Consider the following 26,036-nt stretch of genomic DNA (forward strand, 5'->3'; position numbering starts at 1 on the left):
ACTTTTATATCTTGCCTAATCTACTTTCACCATGTTGGGTAATTAAGGAGCCAGTTTATCAAGCGCTGAGATAAAAATTGCCTAAAGATGTCTAAAATCTTCCTAGTTATGCATCTTTTCCTCATACAGTAAATCTTATGATTATCAAGTTGCTGAATAGCCATGTAGCTAAGTACCTTTTTTTTTTTTTTTTTGCATTTGCACATTGTAATCAGATAATGCTTGTCAAAATATTTAGAATGTTCTCTTTTCACTTTTTAAGAGTAAATAGATTTTAAAGTGTTAAATATTCTACTTCTGGCTGAGATATAGTACCAGTCAAAAGTTTGGACACACTTTCTAATTCAAGGTTTTTTATTTATTTTTATTTATTAAAGGACACGTCATGTCTTAAAGTAATGACGGACGTCGTTTCTCTTTACTTAGTTCAGTGGGTTTTGACAAAATATAGATTACTGCAGCTGTTGTATTGAGCTGTTTACTGTATTTTTATTATTTACTATTAACGGTTTGTTCGCAAACGCATTAAGAAGGCAAGAAATTGCACTAATTAACTTTTGACGAGGCACCTGTTAATTGAAAAGCATTCCAGGTGACGACCTCATGAAGCTGGTTAGGATAATGCCAATAGTGTGCAAAGCGTCATCAAGGTAAACGCTGGCTACTTTGAAGAACCTAAAATATGAAACATAATTTGTTTTCTTTACACTTTTTGTTTACCATATAATTAACCCCGCCGACAGTAGTCGGAGGGGTTATTATTTTCACCTGCGTCAGTCTGTGTGTGTGTGTGTGTGTATCTGTCTGTCTGTGTGTCTGCAAGATATCTCAAGAACCAATGGATCGATTTGGACCAAATTTTGTACGTGTTGCCAATCACCCAGGAAGGAAACCATTAAATTTTGGAGGTCAAAGGTCAAAGGTCAAGGTCATGGCAGAACTTCGAAATTTTCGCCCAATGTATTTTAATAGGGAAAAGGCGGGGTTTGCACTCGTTAGAGTGTCCCTGTCTAGTTCCATATATGTTCCAGATGCCATCAAAATTTCATAATTTTGATGTCTTCAGTATTGTTCTACAATGTAGAAAATAGTCAAAATACAGAAAAAATTTTGCCTTATGAATGAGTAGGGGTGTACAAACTTTTAACTGGTACTGTACAAACAAAAGAGAAGAATTTCAATTCAGGAAAACCTGCAGTTTTCAGAACTATAAACAGTACAGAAGAAAATCTCCATGTGAAAGGTTTCCCCAGGGCAAAACATATTTAATCTTCTGCTATAAATGGATTTGAACACAAGCACAAAGACTGAAGAACCCTGAACACTGAGTCGAGTGTGTGTGTGTGTGTGTGTGTGTGTGTGTGTGTGTGTGTGTGTGTGTGTGTGTGAGAGAGAGATTTATTACTCATTTAAATATCTTTACTTGTATATAGATGAAAACACAGCGGACCACATACTGTCCCATTCAGTTTCTGTTCTTTGATTTTTATTAAAAGAAACAAAGATAGATACAACCAACATAACCACATTCTCCTTTGTTTTAAAAGCATAGGCTTACAGATCTTTCCACTTAACAATCTGCAATATATAGCGATCTCTTTTCTTATACTCTGTGACACAAGTTGATTAAAAAAAGACAAAAACATTTTCAACATGAGCATAAAAAGGTTTCATTTTAATTAGATTGTCTATGGATCTTCTGGAATTTATTCACACAAAGGTTGCGTAACTGTAAATAGGCATTTCATTCTCAGCGTTTCCTTTGGTGCAGGTATCCTTGACAAAGCTTTTAAACATGAGAATGATCTGTATCATCTGTATTTTCCCATAATTCTCAGATGGGCTGATGGTTACTGCACTCTACTGCTGGTGCAAATTGACACAACTGTCATGCAGTCTTACTGTTTCTCGGTCAGTCAAGATGTTGAGGTTTTTAACTGACTGTTTGTGCAATTTACAGTTACACGAACCCACTTCTGCTCATGGAGGATATCTTGTTTTGTGACTGACCAATGGCTAGCATCACGTTTGCTCTACTTTATCAATTTTTCACTCGACATGCATGCAGCTGTGGTCCATATGAGCACCTTTATGTATTATAGCACCATATTTTTTTTTTTTTTTTTTTTAGAGTTAGACAGGACCCAACTGTCGGCATGCATGAACTTCAGAACAAAACAAAACAACAACAACAATAAAAAGAAAAAAAAAACATTATGTAACCTTCAGATACATATCCTATATGTTGCAACCTTTTACGAACATTACAAGGCAATTAATGAATATTCATACAGTACCATACATATTAAACTGGAACTAATACAGTACACACGATAAAGAAAGTGCTACAATACAGAACAAATTGCTTTCTTGTTTCGAGTCTTAGAATACTCTAGAGTACTACAGGAGGACACACTAATGATGTACGTTACGTTGTCAAAAAAGATACACCGAAACATTTTTTATTTCACCATTTCTTTTTAAACCTTTATCGAACACTACTTCTAAGTTCCAATTGCAGCAGAGATGCTGGAATCAACACAAAGGAAAAAGGAAAAAAAAATCAATAAAGCTTCTACACCTTTACAGCACGTTACCTACATCTAACTATCTTTTATCATCACAAAAAGAGGCCTGTGACCTTTGGCTGGACTGCTATTTTGAAACTGCCGTTACTGAATTCGTTACTCATTCTACAGGAATGCTCAGCTATGCCTTACAAAATCCGAACGTTTGCTTGCTAGGCCTGAAATGTTCCTGAAAAGAACTACAAGGACAAACATGTTGGTGATGAACGAAAATCGCAAAATCGTACCAACAAATCATAAACCTAAACTAAATCATTACAATCACATTGTAATGATTTTAAGGCTTATGGGTAAAAAGTGTTACTCGAATACGTTGTAACAGTCCAATTCAGTGAATTCAAGTTTCACGATTAACTAAGATAGCTGCGATGTACTAGGCTAACTTTTTCAAACAGCCTCACGGATTACTGAATTTCTCAAATGTCTAGCAAAATCATCCTGAACGACTAGAAAAGAAAAATCGTGTAAACGAGTGATAAAGCAAACACAACGTCTGTATACCAAGACCACCTGAAATAAAATGGTACCATACGACATACTATAGACCTGTGTTCGTTTTCCATACATCATCATTTTAGATATTTCTTTGAGGTCAAGGGAACAAACGTGTATACAGTTTTAAAGTGCATATATATGTATATTTGTTTTAAAATCTGTTCTGCGTTTGTTTTATCTGTTCTATCCATTGGTTAGAGGTAAAATCCTTTATGGCCTTTACTCCTTTGTCACTTTTTCAAGGGTACAGCCTTTTAACTTAGAAATAATTCTGATATTATCAACTAACTGGAATATAGACCCTACGCTGTGTCAATGCCCAGAATGAGTGAGCCCTGAAAGATTAAAAAAAAAAAAAAAGACTAGGAAAAAGAAATAATTCATAATAGAGGTAATAAACCACAGTTGACAAAGTGTAAATGAAAGAAAGCAAGATGAATCGTCAGACAGGGCAGGTTTTCTGGACTACTCCTGGACTATCTTCCTACTGATGGTTTAGACGGAAGCTAGGTGTAATCCATGCCCAGAAAATACAAACCACAAGTGCACTGCTAGCGGAAATGTTGCACTTGAGGCAACTCTCATCATACAGTATGTATGAGTGGACTGAAAGGAGGAATCCCAATGAAGTACCAATTATAGAGTCAGTATATGTTTTGTTTCGTTGCTTTCTTTCTTTTGCATTGCGAGACCTTAGCGGTCATAAAACGCTAACGTTATATCAATGTCACGTAATAATCTACAGGGCATTTTTATGTGCTGTATTTTCTTTATCAGTAAATACTTATAGTGAGATTGTGTTTTTGTTTGTTTGTTTGTTTGTTTGTTTGTTTTACATGTATGATTGTCGCTATTTTGAAATGAACGAGACCCTTCTTGTCGTCACGTAGTTACAGATGAGAAACAGATCCTCCGTGTAAGATTGAATAGCAAAAGCAGCGACGGTAGCAGCAGCTAAAAGTGCTGTTTAAATAAAGTGCTCGTGGGAAGTGCTGCCTATGTCTCAATGTCCTCGTGTGAGCTAAGCCCACATTATAGTGTTTCCTTTCGTTCATTGCGAGAAATAGATAAAAGTGATCTAAAATCACAGAGGGTCCAAAAAAACCCACTACTTAATTCATTTAAAGCACTAAGAACCAATAGGAATTGAGGAAAGGATTGCTTTTTTTGTCAGCTGGACAATATTTGCATACGTGAAGATGCTTGAGCGTATTTCTCAACACACACGCTCTTAATAAGTACGGCAAGAGGGAGTTTATCTGTTTCAGGAAGTTAACCTCTAAGTTTAGTTGTGCTATGAGGACAAATATGTCCTCATAGAAAAGGCATTGAAGGAGTCAATTTAGAGGTTAATAAGTGACTTAATGAGAAATGCTGCTTTCATTGCACTATCGCCTTATAAACATCACTATTCTATTAAAATCTCGAACATTCTGAACACGCCTTTTTTTTTCTTTCTTTCTTTCTTTCTTTCAGATTTACTGTGTCCTCCTACGTTTCCACAGCGATTGCACAACACCGGCAATGCATACAATTGGAATGAAAATAAATCAAAAGACAAACATTATTGAGTGTTATTAATATAAGAGTGCTTTAAACATTTGTGCTGTCCTCAAAAGGGAACTGGCAACGCCAAGACAGCGCTATTACATGTCTTCCGTTGGTTAACACCTTTGAAAAGAACTTTACAGCTGTGAAAACAGTTGTGATATGTAATCCCCTTTTTAAAAATGCATGCTGTAAAGCCCTTAATAATATCCTGTAAGTTTTGTATTTAATAACGTTATTATTTAAGCTATGACGTGGCTATCCACTGGTCATCCGCTATTAAGAATTGTATGACAATGTTAAATAATAAGCAGGTCTTCAGTGCTGTTAAATTCATCTCCACATTTTCACAACACTTGCGTCTTTCACGTCTCTATGAATAATAATAATAATAATAATAATAATAATAATACAGGGTTAATGACATTTCTCTCTGCCTTAATTCAAGGCAATATCTGAACCTAAATTGTAGGTATGTGTGAATCCAGCTTGTAATTGAGCTAAAACATGCACATTTCTGTAATTTGTGTAAACTGGGTCTGTGTTTGGAGAACACAAACTCTCCCAAGCAATTAAACCAATATCAAAATTGAAGTCTAGGTACATTACTGCTGAAACCACATACCACAAATCTACCAGATCTGTTGATTCTCTTAATTTCAGCTAGTGACTATTGCTATTATCGCTCTCAGATGATACAGAGAGGAGGAAATGGGCTCACATTTATGTGAACAGTAGTGTTCTTTTTTATATTAATCTTTATTGGAGACCTATTTACACGTTTTAAACTTATTGTGCTCATGATATTGGGTATATGATCAATTAACTCTTATCTATAGTCAGATATTTCAATATTAATTTCATATCTTGTTTTTTTTTTAATATTTATAGCTTTATAAGGAAATCTGTAAGAGTATTGTAATCCAAGTATGAAACCCTCTTTTGACTTCAACAGACCCATTGACCAAATGAGTCTCCATGTGGTAAACCTTTCTTTAAACATGGTAATATTAAAAGTACTGGGGTGATATTTGTATGTTTGCTGAACGAGCCACTGAAAAATCTAACAAAAGCAAGCAGTCTGGATCATTACATGTTTATTAGACTGACATTAGTTTGGTTGAACCTTTCTTCTGAATTGTTAGGAGAAGTATGGTGTGTATTAGTATATCCAGGAGGTATATATTGCTGACATGTTAATATTTGAAAACTGTTTTTCCAAGAATAACGTATAGTACTGTCTCTGGCATGGTGTTATAATAATGTGTCTTATGCCGGGATCAGACGACACGGATTCAGCACAACTTTAACACGATTTTGTCGAGGCTGACAAATTTCCAGCGTCGGACCCGATTATGAATGTCGGGAATGATGAACGGGCCTTGTAGTGTGATATAATCGATGAACAGTGATGTGGTGTCTGAGACGCCCCACACCACCCAGATGAAAAGGCTAGCATTTCAGAATATTTTGCATTTTAAACAGCAGGAATATTTCACCTAGTCAGACAACTCCTACGTGTTCCTTGAGAGCCATTCCATCCATTATCTGTAGCCGCTTATCCTGTGCAGAGTCGCGGGCAAGCTGGAGCCTATCCCAGCTGACTATGGCCGAGAGGCGGGGTATACCCTGGACAAGTCGCCAGATCGTCACAGGGCTGACACAAACAAACAACCATTCACGCTCACACCTACGGTCAATTCAGAGCCACCAATTAGCCTAACCTGCATGTAAGGGAAACCGGAGCACCCGGAAGAAGCCCGCACAGAGACGGGAACAACGTGCAAACTCCACCACACCGAAAAGCCCCTGTCAGCCGCTAGACTCGAACCTAGAACCTTCTTACAACACACAAATAACGGCACAGTGGTGTAGTGGTTAGCACGGTCGCCTCACAGCAAGAAGGTTCTGGGTTCGAACCCAGCAGCTGGTGAGGGCCTTTCTGTGTGGAGTTTGCATGTTCTCCCCGTGTCCGCGTGGGTTTCCTCCGGGTGCTCCGGTTTCCTCCACAGTCCAAAGACATGCAGTTAGGTTAACGTGGGGCGGCCTTGGGCTGAGGTGCCCTTGAGCAAGGTACCTGACCCCTGACTGCTCCCCGGGCGCTCTAGTGTGGCTGCCCACTGCTTTGGGTGTGTGTGTTCACTGCTTCAGATGGGTTAAGCCTAGGTCACAACCAGACGTACGATTTTTTGGCCGTGCGATTTTTGGCGTTTCCCAAATCGCTGCGGTTTTTTTGTTCGTGGAGAAAGACGGACGTTTGTCTTGCAACCTGAAAAAAACGTAAGCGCCCATAGAGTTTGTTTGACATGACAAAGAACCTCTGCGGCCAGTCTACGGCTCGAAAATCAGCACGTCACACGTGCTGCGTTTCTTGCGTTTTTTTGCACGTAGACCGGCCGTAGGAGCACGTACGGCCGGTTGTGACCTAGGCTTTAAATGCAGAGGATGAATTTCACTGTGCTTGAAGTGTGCCTAGTGGTTAGCGTGTCTGCCTCTCGATCGGGAGTTCTATTCACGGTCGGGCCATACCAAAGACCATCATAAAAATGGTACCTACTACCATCTGACAAGGCACGCTGCAATACAGGTGCGAGTGGGGAGTTAAACTGTCGTGGTTACCAAAGGACTAGCCCCCCCACTGTAACCCTAGCTATGTAATAGGCGAGAGGCCGAGGGCTACGGCGCCGCCCGATGCGCCACATGACTTTTCAAGTGTGCACGTGACAAATAAAGGTTTCTTCTTAATCGTTGATCGGGGTCAGACTTGTCGTGTCGTGGCGCTAAATCTGACCGTTTGTAAAAGACAAAGAAAATTAACCATGGTTTTACTATGAAAACTAACCATGGTTTTACCATGGTTTATAGTTATTCATGGTTTTCTGGGTAACCATGAAAACCATGGTGCATTTTACCTCAATGTTCACTTAAATTTTTAGGTTCTAAGTAAATGTTAATGTATCTGGGCTGTTAATCGAGATCCTTCTCTACAGCATTGACTGTTGGACGAAAGCATGGTAATACTACAGTTAGTGCATCCTTTAAAAAACCATACTATCCCTTTTTAAACTAATTTCGTAGTTACTATGACCTATTACACATACAACTATGATGCTACCACAGCTACTGCCAGTACTATGGATAAACCACAGTAATGCTATGGTTGGTTCATAGTACTTAGAATCACCATGAAATACCATAGTAGATCCATGGTTACTACCATGGATGAACCATAGTAATACTATGGTTGGTTCATAGTACTTAGAATCACCATGAAATACCATAGTAGATCCATGGTTACTACCATGGATGAACCATAGTAATACTATGGTTGGTTCATAGTACTTAGAATCTCCATGAAATACCATAGTAGAACCATGGTTACTACCATGGATGAACCATAGTAATACTATGGTTGGTTCATAGTACTTAGAATAACCATGAGATACCATGGTAGAATCATGGTTACTACATAAAAACCATGGTAAAACCATAGTAAACCATGGTAGATTTTCGTAAAGGTCATGTAGTCTGATCCCGGCGTCATCCAACATGCCAGATTGATGCGTTCTGCTAAAACCCTTTGACTAAAACCGGTTTTCTATTCATACAGTAGATACTGCATGTGGTCATGCATCGTTTGCACAAGCTGGATATAGTGCACTAATTCTGGGCGAGTAGAGTCAATGAATCGCGCGAGAGTACCGTACACGCCTGGCCAGGCGCGCGCATGCGCACTCACTCACGTGTGACTGCAGATTACTGAATGTAAGAATATCCATGTGGCCCTTCTTCCCATCTCGTGTTTAGACCGTCAGCAAAACAAAGAACTCTCGCTCAGACACGACCTGATTTCAAGCAAACGCCAACCGTTGATAAACTAAACGGAAAAAAAAAAACAGTACTGCTGAATGTAAAAGTGCTATTGTGTTTGATTGGAGTTGTACAGTACAGTACGGTACTTGAACAGACTAGAGAGAGGTACACTGTTTGAAGTATGTATGAGGATAATTGTAGGAACCGGAACACTGTGACATACTGCAACAGAACATAGCTGGCGGGCCGCCGTCAATCCTCGCGCTCTTCGCTGTCCGCCTGCGCGTCTGTCCGCTTCTCTTTGCGGCAGGTGAACAGGCGTCTCATCTCCTCTTCGTACCTGATGAAGTTCTCGCCGAACCGGGCCCAGGCTTTCAGCGGCACCGTGATGGTGTTCCGGTACGGCTGGCGCACCTCGCTGATCTTGAGGAACACTCCGTACCTGTTGGAACCGACGTCGAAGTAGAAGCGCTTGTTGTCGACGCGGAAGGATGCGGCTTCGGGAAGCTCTGCGCACGCTGCTTCGCGCTCCGCTCTTCCGCCGCTCCTCCCGTTGGCCTCGCGCTCATCACCGTAGTCCTCGATGAGCTGCGAGAGCGCGTCCCGGAACTCGATTAAGCCCTGTGCGGGCAGCACGATGGTCTGTTCGACGGCTTGGCCGTAGTACCCGACTGCGCCCTGCCCCCGGCTCACGGTCTGTCGGATGCGCAAAAACCGGCCACGCTGGTTCTCTTTGAGATCCAGATAGTACTTCCGGTTGTCGCCTTCGATCGACTCGCTCTTGAGGACCCGGTGCGCGGGCTCTTCAGACGCCGCTGAGCCGCTGGGCGACGCGTGATCAGGCTGCCGCCTCCTCTGCGCGCCGTCACTCGGCTCCTCGGGCCGCGACGCGTGGCCGCCTCGCAGGCCTACGTGCGCGTAGTAATCGATGAAATCCCCCAGGCAGTACCTCAGATCCGGAGCCATGGACATGGACAGCGTCAGCTTGCTCTTCCGGACACTGTCGTGCCTGCCCCGGCCGATCCACACCTCGGCGATTTTCAGGAAGCGGCCCCGTGCGCTCTGCTTCACATCCAGGTAGAAGCGCTTCTTCTGGATGTCGACGCGTTTGGACGCGAGCTCCTGGATATCAGGACCTTGCAGGGCTGGAGGAAGAGCAGCCGTGCTGCTGTACTGCTGTGTGTACCCGCCTCTCGGAAACGAGTCGCCCGGAATCCTGGCTTTCCCTCTGTCCATCTCTGTCGCGTTACCGTCGGCCATGCTCGCTCAGATTTCCCGACCTCGGCCCGGTTTCCTCTCCATCTCCGAGATGCCGGCGGAGCAGCGAGCTCAGCTCGATGGTTTTGGCTTTAGTCGGCTTGACAAGTTTGAAGCGAAACCTCGATTGACCTGCAAAAAAAATGGCAGCTGCCAGGCTGGTCATCAGCTGATCGCGGCTCCGTGTCCTGAATGAAAGGTCAAATCAGATCGCATGCACACAGCCGAATTATCAGCTGATTACACGCCTGCAGTTTTGTTTTGTTTTGCTTTGTTTTGTTTTGTTTCTCCCTCCTCCTTGGTGCATATCTGACACTTATCTCTAGCCTGCTAAAAGCCCAGCCAGCTTGATGAAACAGCAGAGGGAGAGAAATCATCCAATCCTGCATTTCTTTAGAGGGCGCTGCATCAATACGGGATGGGAATGAACCCAATGACCCTCCCTCCCTTCCTTCCTTCCTCCCTCCTACTAGAACACACTCACTCTCACTCACTCCACCGTTTAAAGAGACGGAGTAAGGAGCTGTGGCGTAATCCTCATTTCCACTCAGAGACAATGACACACTGCAGAAAGCACACCGGTGAACACACACATACATACCAGCCATGCTAACAGCACCCAGGTGCCTCACTCATGCCCCTTTTCCACCAAAGCAGTTCCAGGGCTGGTTCGGGGCCAGTGCTTAGTTTGGAACCGGGTTTTCTGTTTCCACTGACAAAGAACTGGCTCTGGGGCCAGAAAAACCAGTTCCAGGCTAGCACCAACTCTCTGCTGGGCCAGAGGAAAGAACCGCTTATGTCAGCGGGGGGCGGAGTTGTTAAGACCAACAACAATAACAAGACCGCGAAAGATCACCATTTTTAAGCGACGAGAAGCAGCAAACGCGAAGTCATCCATTATTATTGTTGTTGTTGTTGTTGTTGCTGCTGCTGTTTCCGTGTTGTTTTTGCTTCGATATTCTCGCCAAGGTTTATGCAAACGTAGCGACGTAACTGACGTGTACAGCGACGTAACGACGTGGCTCCCCTTAGCACCGCGAGCGATGGAAAAGCAAACTGGCTCTCAGCTGGCTCGCAAGTTGAACGAGTTGTGAACCAGCACCAGCCCCGAACCAGCCTTGGAACTGATTTGGTGGAAAAGGGGTATGTGTCTGATCACTGAAACTCTCAGGCATAGGACTGAACTCAGAACGCCTGCAGGTTTTCAACAAAAGTGGAAGATCTGACTTGATTTCACTTTATTAAGAAGAAGAAACCTTGCACGCACACTTCAAGCAGAGTGAAATTCTGCCTCTGCATTTAACCCATCTGAAGCAGTGAACACACGCGCGCACACACACCTAGAGCAGTAGAGCGCCCGGGGAGCAGTCAGGGGTCCGGTACGTCGCTCAAGGGCATCTCAGCCCAAGGCCGCCCTACGTCAACCTAACTGCATGTCTTTGGATTGTAGGGGAAACCGGAGCACCCGGAGGAAACCCACACAGACAACATGCAAACTCCACACAGAAAGGCCCTCACCGGCTGCTGGGTTCGAACCCGGAACCTTCTTGCTGTGAGGCGACCGTGCTAACCGCTACACCATATATGCACGATTACTTTTTTTTTTAAATTGTGTACAATTGTGAACAGTAGCAAAACAGAATACATGTGCATCAATGAGAATGGGGATGAGAGTATAGTGAAGATACAAGGAGTAGACGTAAAGAAAGTTGGTGAATTCAAATACCTGGGGTCAACTGTGCAGGAAAATGGGGGCTGTGATAGTGAGGTGAGAAAGAGAGTGCAGGCAGTTGGAGAAGGATTTCGGGAGTCATTTGTGATAGGAAAGTCCCAGCAAAAGTGAAAGGTAAGATGTATAAGACAGTAGTGAGACCAGCTGTGATGTATGGATTGGAGACCGTACCCTTAACGAAGAGACAGGAGGCAAAGTTGGAGATGGCGGAGTTGAGGATGCTAAGGTTTGCGATGGGAGTGACGAGGTTGGACAGGATAAGGAACGAGCACATCAGAGGGACAGCACACGTGGAGAGCTTGGGAATTAAGCTAAGAGAGATGAGACTGAGATGGTATGGGCACATCCTGAGAAGAGATGCAGAGCATGTTGGAAGGAGAATATTGAGGATGGAGCTGCCAGGCAAACGAAAACGAGGAAGGCCAAAGAGGAGAGACATGGATGTGGTGAGAGGGGACATGAAAGTGGCAGGTGTGGTAGAGAAGGATGTGGAAGACAGGGAGCAATGGAGATGAAAGATCCGCTGTGGCGACCCCTAATCGGGAGCAGCCAAAAGAAGAAGAAGCAAGATAGAATACAATTGCACTTGGCCAATCAGAAACAGAAAACCCGGTTCCAAACTAAGCACTGGCCCCGAACCAGCCCTGGAACTGCTTTGGTGGAAAAGGGGAAATAGAGAATCGATTCCTAGATTTCACGCATTGGGAATTATGAGAAGAATCATGAGTCGAATACTGCAGCACAACTATATGGAAACAAGTGTTTTACTGGGGGCGGCACTGGTGTCGTGGTTAGCACTGTCGCCTCACAGCAAGAAGGTTCTGGGTTCGAGCCCAGCAGCCGGTGAGGCGAGGGTCTTTCTGTGTGGAGTCTGTATGTTCTGCCCGTGTCTGCGTGGGTTTCCTCCGGGTGCTCCTGTTTCCCCTACAGTCCAAAGACATGCAGATTAGGCTAATTGGTGGCTCTAAATTGACCGTAGGTGCGAATGGTTGTTTGTGTCTATGTGTCAGCCCTGCGATAACCTGGCGACTTGTCCAGGGTGTACCCCACCTCTCACCCATAGTCAGCTGGGATAGGCTCCAGCTTGGCCGCAACCCTGTAGAACAGGATAAGTGGCTACAGATAACGGATGGATGGATGTTTTACTGGGAAATACACCGCTCATATTTTCATACGAACTACACCCGGGACTTATTTTTCAACATGTCACTCATGAGGATCTCGATGAATTGCTTTGATAAATTTGGGTACTTTTTATTTGTGAATGTGCCTCTGTAATAAAAAGAAAATCACATGTTGGCTTGAAGATATGAAGTTTATCTTCTCGTGTTGAAAATTTGCATTTTTCATACGAAATACATCGCAGATCTGAGTGGCATATTTAAATAATATTGGCTGGCGTTGAGTGGTATATCAGATATATTCCATTCAGCTAGCATGATACTGAACAAGTCAAAGCCGCGTTCAGTATCATGCTAACTGAATGGAATATATCTGATGTAACATGAAAAAAAGCCAGCCAATATTATGATTATTATACATACACATTTGATGGAACAATTATAGGATTTGTTTACAAATTGTCACAGTCTCTTGCTAGCGCGGAAGTTTTACATGTAAAACGTATCTGATGGCATTTTCCATTCACTGCGACAGTTTACTGTGGGCACCACCGGCGAACAAAGAAATGCTTCTGTGCATGTCCATCCATCCATCCATCCATCCATTATCTGTAGCCGCTTATCCTGTTCTACAGGGTCGCAGACAAGCTGGAGCCTATCCCAACTGACTACGGGCGAGAGGCGGGGTACACCCTGGACAAGTCGCCAGGTCATCACAGGGCTGATACAGACAACCATTCACACTCACACCTACAGTCAATCTAGAGCCACCAGTTAAGCTAACCTGCATGTCTTTGGACTGTGGGGGAAACCGGAGCACCCGGAGGAAACCCACACGGACACGGGGAGAACATGCAAACTCCGCACAGAAAGGTCCTCGCCGGCCACGGGGCTCGAACCTGGACCTTCTTGCTGTGCGGCGACAGCGCTAACCGCTACACCACCGTGCTGCCTTAAGACAAACTGCATATATCCTCTATATACTTAAGTATTCTATGATTGTGTCCACAATGTCTAAATAAATAATCACGCCAAAAATACATCTAACCAATTATGTGGAATTTATGAATTTGTCTTGCTTAAAGTAAACCCATTTATGAAACCATAGAGCTGTAGACTCTTTATAGATATACTTGTGAGGTGCCTTTAGTTAATTATGTATTTTCATGATGCCACTCCTTTTTTTTTTTTTTAACCCCCGTGTCTCTCAGTCTGTCTGGTATAAGACCTCAGAAAGAGCAATGACCGAAATCCTTGTAAGCTCTCGATTATTTAATGGATATTATCTTGAAATAGTAATCTAGAGTAGTGTTTTAATAGTCATGCTATTTGTGACAACAAAATTTATGATTCGATGTTAGAAGCTAAATGCTGATGAGGCTGCTGCATGCTGCCTTTACTCACACTGAGACAGAGCGATGTCCTCAAATGCCCCTGACTTCTACTGAATTTAATCTGATGCTAATTAAGCCTTTGCATCCATCACGTTCTGGCTAAGAGCATCTGATAAACACAGTGTAATGTAAGGCAGATCTAGCGGTCCAATAAAAATGTAATGTACACCCTTTACCATTATGTGCTTCATTAGGCCACATGATAATGGTTTGACGAAACATTTGAGCCCGGTTATGGCACCACAAACTGATTTCAAGGCAGCAGTAGAAAACTTAGACATGGTGTCCGACTTTAGATGAAATAAAATTATCATCTTGCAAGTGATTTGAACAGAACAAAGCAGGTCAGAACTGAAATTATCCACAATGATGCATCACATTTCCTATTATTTATGTAAGTATGTGACATCATTTCTTATCTATGGTGGTACATATTGTGCCTTGCTTATAGACGGTGGCAAAAATCTCACTTATAGAAAATGTCCTGGTGAACATAATCATGACACTTTGGCGCTCATCCAAGGAGCTTCATTAGTTCTACTGAACTCTGCTATTTAAAACTGTATGAGTCACAACTCTGACAAAATACGACTAAAGTATTACTGTGAACAGGAAACCTTCACATACATTTTAGGTCGTGTTAAAAAAAAAAAAGTACAGCCCCAATTCCAAAAAAGTTGGGACACTGTGTAAAACATAAGTAAAAACAGAATGTGAAGATTTGCAAATAATGGAAACCCTATATTTCATTGAAAATAGCACAAAAGACAACATATAAAATGTAGAAACTGAGAAATTTTGTTGTTTTTTGAAAAATATATGCTCATTTTCAATTTGATGTCAGCAACACGTTTCAGAAAAGTTGGGACGGGGTAACAAAAGACTGAAAAAGTTGTGTAATGCAAAAAAAAAACCCACCTAATTTGGTTAATTGGCAGCAGATCAGTAACATGATTGGGTATAAAAAGAGCATCCCAGAGAGGCGGAGTCTCTCAGAAGTAAAAATGGGGAGGGGTTCACTGCTCTGTGAAAGACTGTGTGGGTAAACAGTACAACAATTTAAGAATAACATTCCTCAATGTAAAGTCGCAAAGAATTTGGGGATCACATCATCTATGGTACATAATATCATTAAAAGATTCAGAGAATCTGGAGAAATCTCTGTAAGCAAGAGACAAGGCTGAAAACTGACACTGGATGCCTGTGATCTTCAGGCCCTCAGGCGACACTACATTAAAAGCAGACATGTGTCTGTAGTGGAAATCACTGTATGGGCTCAAGAACACTTCAGAAAACCATCGTCTGTGAAAACAGTTCATTACTGCATCCACAAATGCAAGTTAAAACCAGATATAAACAATATCCAGAAACACCACCACCTTCTCTGGGCCCGAGCTCTTTTACGATAGACTGAAGGCCTCTGCATGCTCTTGCGACAAGGCTTTCGCAGATAGCTTTTCGCAGACAGTTGTAATTTATCATTGAGCGGGGAGTAATAGGCGTGCGCGATGTTATTCACCGCCACAACGCAAGGGGGCGCGAAGTCGCGAAATTGCTAGGAGTAGTTGGTGGGTGTGGTTAGTGGAGTGTTTATCCTCCGGTTACTTATAATGACTAGAACTGGAGTTGTATAGATGTATTACGTACTTCCTCGATCAACTGCTCTTCGTGCTGCTCCATCTTCGCTCGTGTTTTTAAAAATGGCGGTCGTGAACACAAACCAAACCGGGAAAGTAGGGAAGCGGAAGTGCGTGTACAGCGGATGTAGAGTGGACCAATCAGAGCCCTCTTGTCTGCGAGGCTGTCTGAGGTGGTCACAATTTTTGGGAGGTGCGCGCAGAGCGTCTGCGAAGGGGGGTGTAGGTATCATGCCGCCATTTTGGCTCTAAGAACTACAACTCCCAGTCCTCTTCCGCGTGACCTATGTCACGCGTGGGCGGGATCATCTACGTCAGTCCGCCATGCGCGCATAAGTCCAGGCGGAAGCTCCGCTCTTTGTCTCTCGCGTCCGGATTCCAAGGAATCTAGACGCATAAAAAGATGCTCTCAAACCCGAAAACACCTTTTTCTTGCAAGATCCATCATCCAGCGCGTTCTGTGCTTAACCACTGGCCAAGGTAAAAGTCCAGAATAGCGCAATCTTTAAACTCAACCTGAGTTACAACCGGTTTATTCGTATTAGAAGTGACGTCACGACTGCAGCTCAAACGCAGTTTTAATTTGTAATTAGGAGCGACCAGAATTCCTCCTGATTGAAGTTCTGTGCACATTAATCAGAGACTTTCCTTTCATCACGAACGACGCGTCGGATCAAGAGAAGTTTTCTGTCCACGGAATCGACTCACGGAATCGACTCACATGCTTCATCAACAGCGAAGCTCTGCAACGGCGAACATCTTCTCAGAACTTTGCTAGAGGCAAGATATTGAGTAAAATATATTTGGGCATAATAATTAAGCTAGTCTTAGGAATTTAGCTTTATTGAAATAGTGTGAATTTAAACCCAGGTTTATCTGTTACACTGTTAAACACGCAGCGTGTTGAATTGTTCTGTTTTTGTTTTAATCTCAATTGTTTTAATAGACAGGCTGTGCATGCTTCTCTCTCTCTTATTCTTACTAACATTTTAATTTCATTATTATACATCTTGATCTCATCAAGATTTCAGTGGATTCAGTACGGTTATGAGCTAGTGGGTTAGCTACAGCTTCCCTTTGTCTGCTTAGCAACACAAAGCTAATCAAGGCCTACCATGTGCTCAGCAGGCCATCAGGCCTGATAAACCACACCTCAGCTAGAAATCTACAAGCTAGCTTTTTGTTCAGGCCACGTGGCCACTCACAAACACACCCTAGTTAGCTACGGCTAATTCCTTTGTCTTTAGCAACACGTGCTCAGTAGGCCTCACCAGGCCTAACAAACACACTTTAGCTAGGCCATAGGGCCTTTCACAAACACACACTAGCAACACAAGGCTAATCTAGGCCTCCACCACGTGTAGTTAGCTACACGAGGCTAAACACATGGTCAAGTCCTTCCCACACACACACAAGCACACATTAGCAACAGAGCTAATCCTTTGTTCTATTTAGATAACATTCCTTTGTTTTAGCTAGCAACAAGCTAGGCCATACACACACGCACACACACACCATATCATATTTGTATATATTGATTATCCATTTTTATCTTTGTTATAATAAATCCATTTATTATCAAAGCTGTGTGTATTCATCTTGTTGGTGTTCCAATATTTCTGAAGTCCCCAATCTCTCAAAGAATTCAAAAAGGTGCATATAAGTTATGTAATATGGTAAGTGATCGTAATAATTTGGAAATATACCATAATTTAGCTGTTTGGTAATTTATTATTAAGCACCAGGATTAATGGTATGATTCACTAAATGATTCACTGAATGATTCACTAAATGATTCACTGAATGATTCACTAAATGATTCACTGAATGATTCACTGAATGATTCACTTCAAATGAGACTGATTCTATGGTATGATTCAATTCAAATGAGTCAAAGTAAACGATTCAATGGGATTGATTCATTTTAATTATTAACCTTCAAATTTAATGAGACTGATTTAATGAGATTGATCACTTAATTTCAATAATTAACTGATTGCACCCACAGTTAAAGTGGTGCCCTGTGTGAGGATGATTGGTTTGTTGACTTCTGGAATATTGTTCAACAACAAATAAACTAGCAGTTGATTCAGCAACTGCTAAGATATTCTCAGGTGTGTTAAAACGGTTAACAGTAGCGTGATAACCATATCACAAATACTCAACCTATTCAACTTAGGATAAGAGAGCATTTCCAAACCAATAAACCTTAATTAATTACATAGTTAATGTTAATTAATAACGATTAATTAATAATTAACTCATTGATTAATTATCTAGTATCCAGCCTAAGTAAAATGGCATCCCCTCGTGTCTCAAAAATGGAAGACAACGCTCAAGACGTGTCTCTCCTTGAGGTCATCGCAGATCTCATTCACTGCTCTGCCTCCGGAAAGGCAAACATTAAGTACACGAGTGAGAGTGAATGCCAAAACAACATAGACAATTCAAACAAACATGAGAGAGATCCAAAAAGAACAACTTTTAGTGTCCAAGCAGCACTAGGTAAGCTATTCCTATCATACTTCCAAGATGCTGATTCAGAAATCAGACGCCTCCGCGGAGAGGTTGAAAGGCTGACTACCAGCAATGCCGAGCTGACAGCCGATAATAATGATTTACATAGGGAGCGTGAGCTCTTGAAGACCTCCCTTGATGATTGCACCGAACGGCTAGAGAAAGCCGAAATGGTTGCTAAGAGGGCTGCCCAGGAGCAGACCCCCCAAGAGCAGCGCGAGGGGTGTGAAAGACCCCCAACAATGCCCCAAAGCTCAGAGCGGGAAGAGGCGTCCGAACCGGACACCGTAAATGATCTGGTCGAGGACCAGACACCCCGCCAAACTTCATCAACTCGCTACTCGACTCCGTCGTTTAGCCAAGATGGAGCCATCCTGCGCTCATCCGGAGCCCAGGACCCTAGTACACCCAGGTCAGTGTGCTACAGTACCCCTGATCAATCTTCAGATGAATCAGACTATGAATCTAGGGCGAAACGGGAACAACACCAGAGTAGCTTAGATAGTGAGTGCTCAGAAGAGCCAAGAAGGTCGCACAAGGACGTGCACCAAACCCTTCACTTATGGCAAATTGACTTACTTGCCAAAGATGTCGAACAATTCGATCCCGACAATCAAAGAACTAATGTAAATGACTATTTACGAGAAATTGATCGATGCCTGATGGACCTGCCGAACGCCACAACACATGAAAAACTTAAACTAATCTGGAAGACCTCCAGTAGTAGCGTTCGTGGCTTTTTAGAGACACTACCCCCAAACATTCGCGATAGTTATTCGAAACTTCGCAATTACATGAGGGAAGAATATGCGCCATACATGGACGAAACCTCCGCGACATTGTGTGCATTACAAATCAAACAAAAACGGTCTGAGGCACCTCGTGAATATTACAGACGGCTACGTACTGCCTATTTCCAAGGTAGTAGTGCACCAGGGTTGGAAGAAGATAGAGGTTTCATATCTCTCTTCTTACATAACCTCCACCCAAGCGTGCAGACCCATGTCACACTGACGTGTCGACGAGGTCGCTATTCGATGAGGGAAATTAGGCGACTAGCCCAAATGACCTGGGAGACCATCATCAAAACCGCAAACGGAAACGATGATGACCCCAGAGTCCTTAGGCTCCAGGATGCAAATGGGCCCCCGCTAACCTTAGAAGGAGGCGAAGCTCCAAAAGGGGGACCTCCCTGGAGAAATCCCGGTTCGAACCGCCCCTTGCCGAACCATCACAAGGGTGAGTGGAAAAATCGACAAGGTAAGGCCAGGAGGGACCGAGGGCGAATCCACAGTGACTATGGCAATCGCCCATCACATGAAAAGGGTCGTAGGGAACAAAACGGTTGGCAGCAAAACCGTCATCCCCGCTCTGACCAGAAACTGCAGAAGCGTTCCGACCGTAGCTCTAAACGTAAGGGTAGAGACGACCAACACAGTGACTCAGACCAACCTGGTGAGTTCCCCTCAGAGCTGGACTCTTAAAAAGCCCAGTTGGCTGAGATTAAAGAACTGTTACAGGAGAGGTCAGACCCCTCAACAGATAAAACAAAAGAGCCCAAGAAAAATGACAAAAAGCTATTCGCTGGCATGACTAGGCCAGGAACCACAGGTATATCTCGTGAAAGGGGGAGGAGATCCCTCTGAAACAGCAGGTGAGGGTCAGGATGTAGGGCCCCCCCGGTGGCGAAGGCAAACACAAAACGCACCTCTCATGTGCGCTAAAGTCTTCACCACCATCTCTCAGACACACGGCTCTCACAAGGCGACCCAATCCCAACCAAGCCCTGCGACATAAACTTAGTCAACTTCACACAAAACAAAACCGTTCCCCGTCGCGTATCGCATTAGGACATCTAGGCCTAATCAAACGCTTTCATATCGATTTCCATGATAATCGAATCAAACCTTGTTGAACAGTCCTCACTCCAAAAGGGGGTGGACGACAGCTAGGCCCATCCTGTCCACCTAGCTTGTACGCATCACTCAACCATAAGCGTACACTAACATTCCCGGTCAGACTTCACCAACCCAATGAAGTAATAACCCTTCGATATAACATGGTAGATAAAATACTAAAATCCGCTATTATTACTAGTGTGTATTCATCGCAAATACACCTGGCATATAGTCTTGGCAGTGCTATCCTCATTTTTGTGAATCCACAAGACTTAGAGATATGCACCCCCACTAAAGACATCCACTGGGTCTGCCCAGGCAACCCATACATAACACTATGCCAAGTTAGATAAGATGGTCTGTGTCCCTGACAGCTTTAGCCGCAGTAGTGCACGCTCTCTGGCTAGACCACCCACTGCTATTACCAAACACAGAAGATTTCTAGAAGATTAGGTTTGCCAACCCAAACACTAATACTTCTTTCCTTCCTTCATTTCTTCTCTTTTCTTGTTTTTTTATGCATAAGAAATTGAACACTACATGTTTCATGTTCAATGTTTAATATTTTTTTGATGTGGTTTTGATCTAGTTAGTTAGATAGTGATTATATGCCCAAAATGCCCATAGTGATTATATGCCCAAAATGCCTCTGTCTCCAACTGTCTTACTGGAACTCATAAGTTTACACAGTCTTCACAGGACACCATGAACTGTGCAGAACAAGTCTACCTCAAGGACTATGGACACGGCGATGATACGATACGGTGCTCTCAGTGCTACGACTCCGTCATACCCCTGAGACCAAAAGGGGGAATGTAGGTATCATGCCGCCATTTTGGCTCTAAGAACTACAACTCCCAGTCCTCTTCCGCGTGACCTACGTCACGCGTGGGCGGGATCATCTACGTCAGTCCGCCATGCGCGCATAAGTCCAGGCGGAAGCTCCGCTCTTTGTCTCTCGCGTCCGGATTCCAAGGAATCTAGACGCATAAAGAGATGCTCTCAAACCCGAAAACACCTTTTTCTTACAAGATCCATCATCCAGCGCGTTCTGTGCTTAACCACTGGCCAAGGTAAAAGTCCAGAATAGCGCGATCTTTAAACTCAACCTGAGTTACAACCGGTTTATTCGTATTAGAAGTGACGTCACGACTGCAGCTCAAACGCAGTTTTAATTTGTAATTAGGAGCGACCAGAATTCCTCCTGATTGAAGTTCTGTGCACGTTAATCAGAGACTTTCCTTTCATCACGAACGACGCGTCGGATCAAGAGAAGTTTTCTGTCCACGGAATCGACTCATGGAATCGACTCACGTGCTTCATGAACAGCGAAGCTCTGCAACGGCGAACATCTTCTCAGAACTTTGCTAGAGGCAAGATATTGAGTAAAATATATTTGGGCATAATAATTAAGCTAGTCTTAGGAATTTAGCTTTATTGAAATAGTGTGAATTTAAACCCAGGTTTATCCGTTACACTGTTAAACACGCAGCGTGTTGAATTGTTCTGTTTTTGTTTTAATCTCAATTGTTTTAACAGACAGGCTGTGCATGCTTCTCTCTCTCTTATTCTTACTAACATTTTAAATTTCATTATTATACATCTTGATCTCATCAAGATTTCAGTGGATTCAGTACGGTTATGAGCTAGTGGGTTAGCTACAGCTTCCCTTTGTCTGCTTAGCAACACAAAGCTAATCAAGGCCTACCATGTGCTCAGCAGGCCATCAGGCCTGATAAACCACACCTCAGCTAGAAATCTACAAGCTAGCTTTTTGTTCAGGCCACGTGGCCACTCACAAACACACCCTAGTTAGCTACGGCTAATTCCTTTGTCTTTAGCAACACGTGCTCAGTAGGCCTCACCAGGCCTAACAAACACACTTTAGCTAGGCCATAGGGCCTTTCACAAACACACACTAGCAACACAAGGCTAATCTAGGCCTCCACCACGTGTAGTTAGCTACACGAGGCTAAACACATGGCCAAGTCCTTCCCACACACATACACACAAGCACACATTAGCAACAGAGCTAATCCTTTGTTTATTTAGATAACATTCCTTTGTTTTAGCTAGCAACAAGCTAGGCCATACACACATGCACACACACACCATATCATATTTGTATATATTGATTATCCATTTTTATCTTTGTTATAATAAATCCATTTATTATCAAAGCTGTGTGTATTCATCTTGTTGGTGTTCCAATATTTCTGAAGTCCCCAATCTCTCAAAGAATTCAAAAAGGTGCATATAAGTTATGTAATATGGTAAGTGATCGTAATAATTTGGAAATATACCATAATTTAGCTGTTTCGTACTTTATTATTAAGCACCAGGATTAATGGTATGATTCATCAAATGATTCACTGAACGATTCACTGAATGATTCACTTCAAATGAGACTGATTCTATGGTATGATTCAATTCAAATGAGTCAACGTAAACGATTCAATGGGATTGATTCATTTTAATTATTAACCTTCAAATTTAATGAGACTGATTTAATGAGATTGATCACTTAATTTCAATAATTAACTGATTGCACCCACGGGGGGGGGGGGGGGGGGGGGGCTATGCAGACGCCATCTGCGACACCATCTGCGAGGACTGGGTTGTCAGCATAAATTGGCCTTAAGGCCACGTGAAAAATTGTCCCGAGGTCTGACAAATCAAAAGCAGAAATTCTTTTAGAAATCATGGACACCATGTCCTCCAGGCTAAAGAGGAGAGGGACCATCCGGCTTGTTATCAGTACACAGTTCAAAAGCCAGCATCTGTGATGGTATGAGGGTTCATTAGTGCACATGACATGGGTAGCTTGTACACCTGGGAAGGCATCATTAATGCTGAATGATATATACACATTTCAGAGCGATATGCTGCCATCCAGACCAAATCTTTTTCAGGGAAGGCCTTCCTTCTTTCAGCAAGACAATGTCAAACCGCTTTCTGCACAAATTAAAACTGCATGGCTCTGTAGTAAAAGAGTCCGGGTGCTAAACTGGCCTGCCTGCAGTCCAGACCTGTCTCCCATTTAAAACATTTGCCGCTTGATGAAGCACAAAATATGACAAAGGAGACCCCGAACTGTTGAGCAACTGAAATTGTATATCAGGCAAGAATGGGGCAACATTTCTCTTTCAAAACTACAGCAATTGGTCTCCTCAGTTCCCAAACATTTACAGTGTTGTTAAAAGTAGAAGTGATGCAACACAGTGGTAAACCTGCCCCTGTCCCAGCTTTTCTGAAACGTGTTGCTGGCATCAAATTCAAAATGAGCATATATTTTTCAAAAAACAATACAATTTCTCAGTTTCAACAGCTGATCTGTTGTCTTTGTACTATTTTCAAGGAAATATAGGGTTTCCATTATCTGCAAATTATCGCATTCTGTTTTTATTTACAGTTTACACAGCATCCCAACTTTTTTGGCATTGGGGTTGTAATTTACTAGCTAATTACAATGAACAGGTGAATTAATTAATTCCAGTTTAGCTCACTAATTGTATTCATAGACCAGCACTGTTGCATTCCAATCTGATTTGACAGGAGGTATTGATTAATTTTTGACAACGCAGGGCTCGACATTAACGGTTGTCTGCTTGTCTGGGACAAGTGATCCTTTATGTCGGACAAGTTCATCATCTCAGTTACTTGTCCGATCGGACAAGTGCCAAAATACGCCGATATTCGGGTTACATATCAAATTTATCAGTTTATTCACATGATTTCCGAAGCATCTCACTCGACATATTGTTTGGATGAATCGCCGGATGTTTCTCTTCGGAAAGAGCGATGTGCGCATGCGCAATATTCCGCTTGCGAAACTGGCCAATACCGCTTCGTGTATTTGAGCTGAAAAGTAAACGGTCGTTTACCAGACCCTCCAGGATTTCGCGATGTTGCGATTTGCAACATCAACGCAAATTCAACCAATCCCCGTGAATTCAGGGCGGTGTTGCAATTATATCCAATCACCGCAACCTTCCCGCAAATTTGACCAACCGTTGGCGTCGTCTTGAGGTGACGTCGACAAACTACCTTCCGCCTTACTTCCGTGTATACGTTCAAGAGAAGCAGCATGTGCGAGTCAGTGTTTATGTAGGCTTAAATTCTGTTACTGAAAGTGTGTTATGTTTACAGTGAAGGACTGTGCACACTTTACTTTTTTTTTTTTTTACTTAATACAAGAAATTAATGGATGCCAACATTTTTGCCAAAATGGTATTTTATTTTCCATTGTTTAGGCAGCTTCAGCATCATACTGTGAGATTCTGTTCAAATTGTTTTTTTTCTTCTATGAAGTCTGAGCCATTTATTTTATTAGTTTATAATTATTGTTTAATTTAGTCTTCAGGAGAGACTTCCTGCACACAGTACTAGTATTAATAGGTTTTCTTACATGAAAGCTGAGGCATTTATATTATATTTTAAGGTAACTTCATGTTGTGCTGTGAGGTTCTATGCACTTTAACTTTTGAACCAACAGGTGCATTTGGATAAGTAAAGCCTATTTTTCTGCATTTTTGTAGTCCTGGTAATCTTTTATATTGGTAAAGTTGTTTATAGGACCATTTCTCAGTGTCTTTGTTTTTTTAATCAATAGTTTTTCAGTAATAACTTAATATTTAACATATCACTCAATTTTAATCACAAAAAGAGAAAATCGCAACAATTTCTCGCAACTTTCACTTCCTCCCGCAATGTAATCGCAACAAAAACCTAAAAAATACCGCAACTTTCATCGCAACTATTAAATACCATACAGGAGCCACACTGAATAATTAGACAACAACAATTAATCAGTGGAGGATATATATTCAGAGTTAATAATTTAAAAATGATAATATACTGTATAATTTTAATTTTCTGGTTTTCAATTTCTCATAAATAAATTAATGATTGATGGAGTCCAATTTTTTTCTGCAGTGAATAGATTGTCTCATCTCATCTCATTATCTCTAGCCGCTTTATCCTGTTCTACAGGGTCGCAGGCAAGCTGGAGCCTATCCCAGCTGACTATGGGCGAAAGGCGGGGTACACCCTGGACAAGTCGCCAGGTCATCACAGGGCTGACACATAGACACAGACAACCATTCACACTCACACCTACGGTCAATTTAGAGTCACCAGTTAACCTAACCTGCATGTCTTTGGACTGTGGGGGAAACCGGAGCACCCGGAGGAAACCCACGCGGACACGGGGAGGACATACAAACTCCGCACAGAAAGGCCCTCGCCGGCCACGGGGCTTGAACCCGGACCTTCTTGCTGTGAGGCGACAGCGCTAACCACTACACCACCGTGCCGCCCTGAATAGATTGTGTTAAAGTAATTCTGGAGAAATTAATTTATTACAAATAGTTTTTGTGGTTTTTTTTTCTCAAATTTTTCTTCAGACAAGTCAACTTCACATTCGGACAAGTAAATTTCCTTTCAACTTGCCCGACAGGACAAGTGGTTTCAAAAGTTAATGTAGAGCCCTGCAACGACAGCTTTGAGAGTAGTAGCGAATACAAGGCAAATCACAGGTTTATATTGATGCACTCAATCTAACATGTGATCCTTTATATAGTACCTGCGCCACATCATATAAACCTAGTGGTAGTAGGCAGATGCTCCACGTAAAATCAACCTAATGATAAATGGATTTAAAAATTGGATTTAAAAATCAGAGAGACTGTTTAAAGGATGTTCAGCAAATGTCTCTAATACAAAAACGTTGTCATTGAACAAAGAAAAATATCTAATTGTTGAAATGTTGAAGCATCACAACATCTCATCAAAGATTATTTTCTTCTCTAACAGCATGCCCCGTCAGGTTTTATTCTTTACTTAGTTAATTAGCTGTATGTAAGGTGCATAAATAACAAAGGGATGTACATTTCGTGGATTACACGTAATACTGGTGTTATGTAATTGTAATTAGCAGTTCACTAAATGTAACATGAAAATTATGGGACTAAATTTTTTTTTTAAAGATATTTTTTGGGGCTTTTTTCACCTTTTTATTGGATAGGACAGTGTAGA

General features: G+C 42.3%; 2 protein-coding genes across 2 annotated transcripts in view; both read right to left on the reverse strand.

Annotated features, from left to right (window-relative positions):
• The window catches only part of LOC132873021 (protein TASOR), a 49,350-nt gene that overhangs the window by 17,526 nt on the left and 5,788 nt on the right, over positions 1 to 26,036 (reverse strand). The gene's annotated exons all lie outside the window — the stretch shown is intronic.
• purg (purine-rich element binding protein G) lies at positions 1,503 to 10,094 on the reverse strand. Its single transcript, XM_060909724.1, has one exon. The coding sequence runs from the start codon at positions 9,702 to 9,704 to the stop codon at positions 8,697 to 8,699; it is 1,008 nt and encodes a 335-aa protein (XP_060765707.1). The 5' UTR covers positions 9,705 to 10,094; the 3' UTR covers positions 1,503 to 8,696.

Source organism: Neoarius graeffei, chromosome 25 (genome assembly GCF_027579695.1).
Source record: "Neoarius graeffei isolate fNeoGra1 chromosome 25, fNeoGra1.pri, whole genome shotgun sequence".
Lineage (NCBI taxonomy): Eukaryota > Metazoa > Chordata > Actinopteri > Siluriformes > Ariidae > Neoarius > Neoarius graeffei.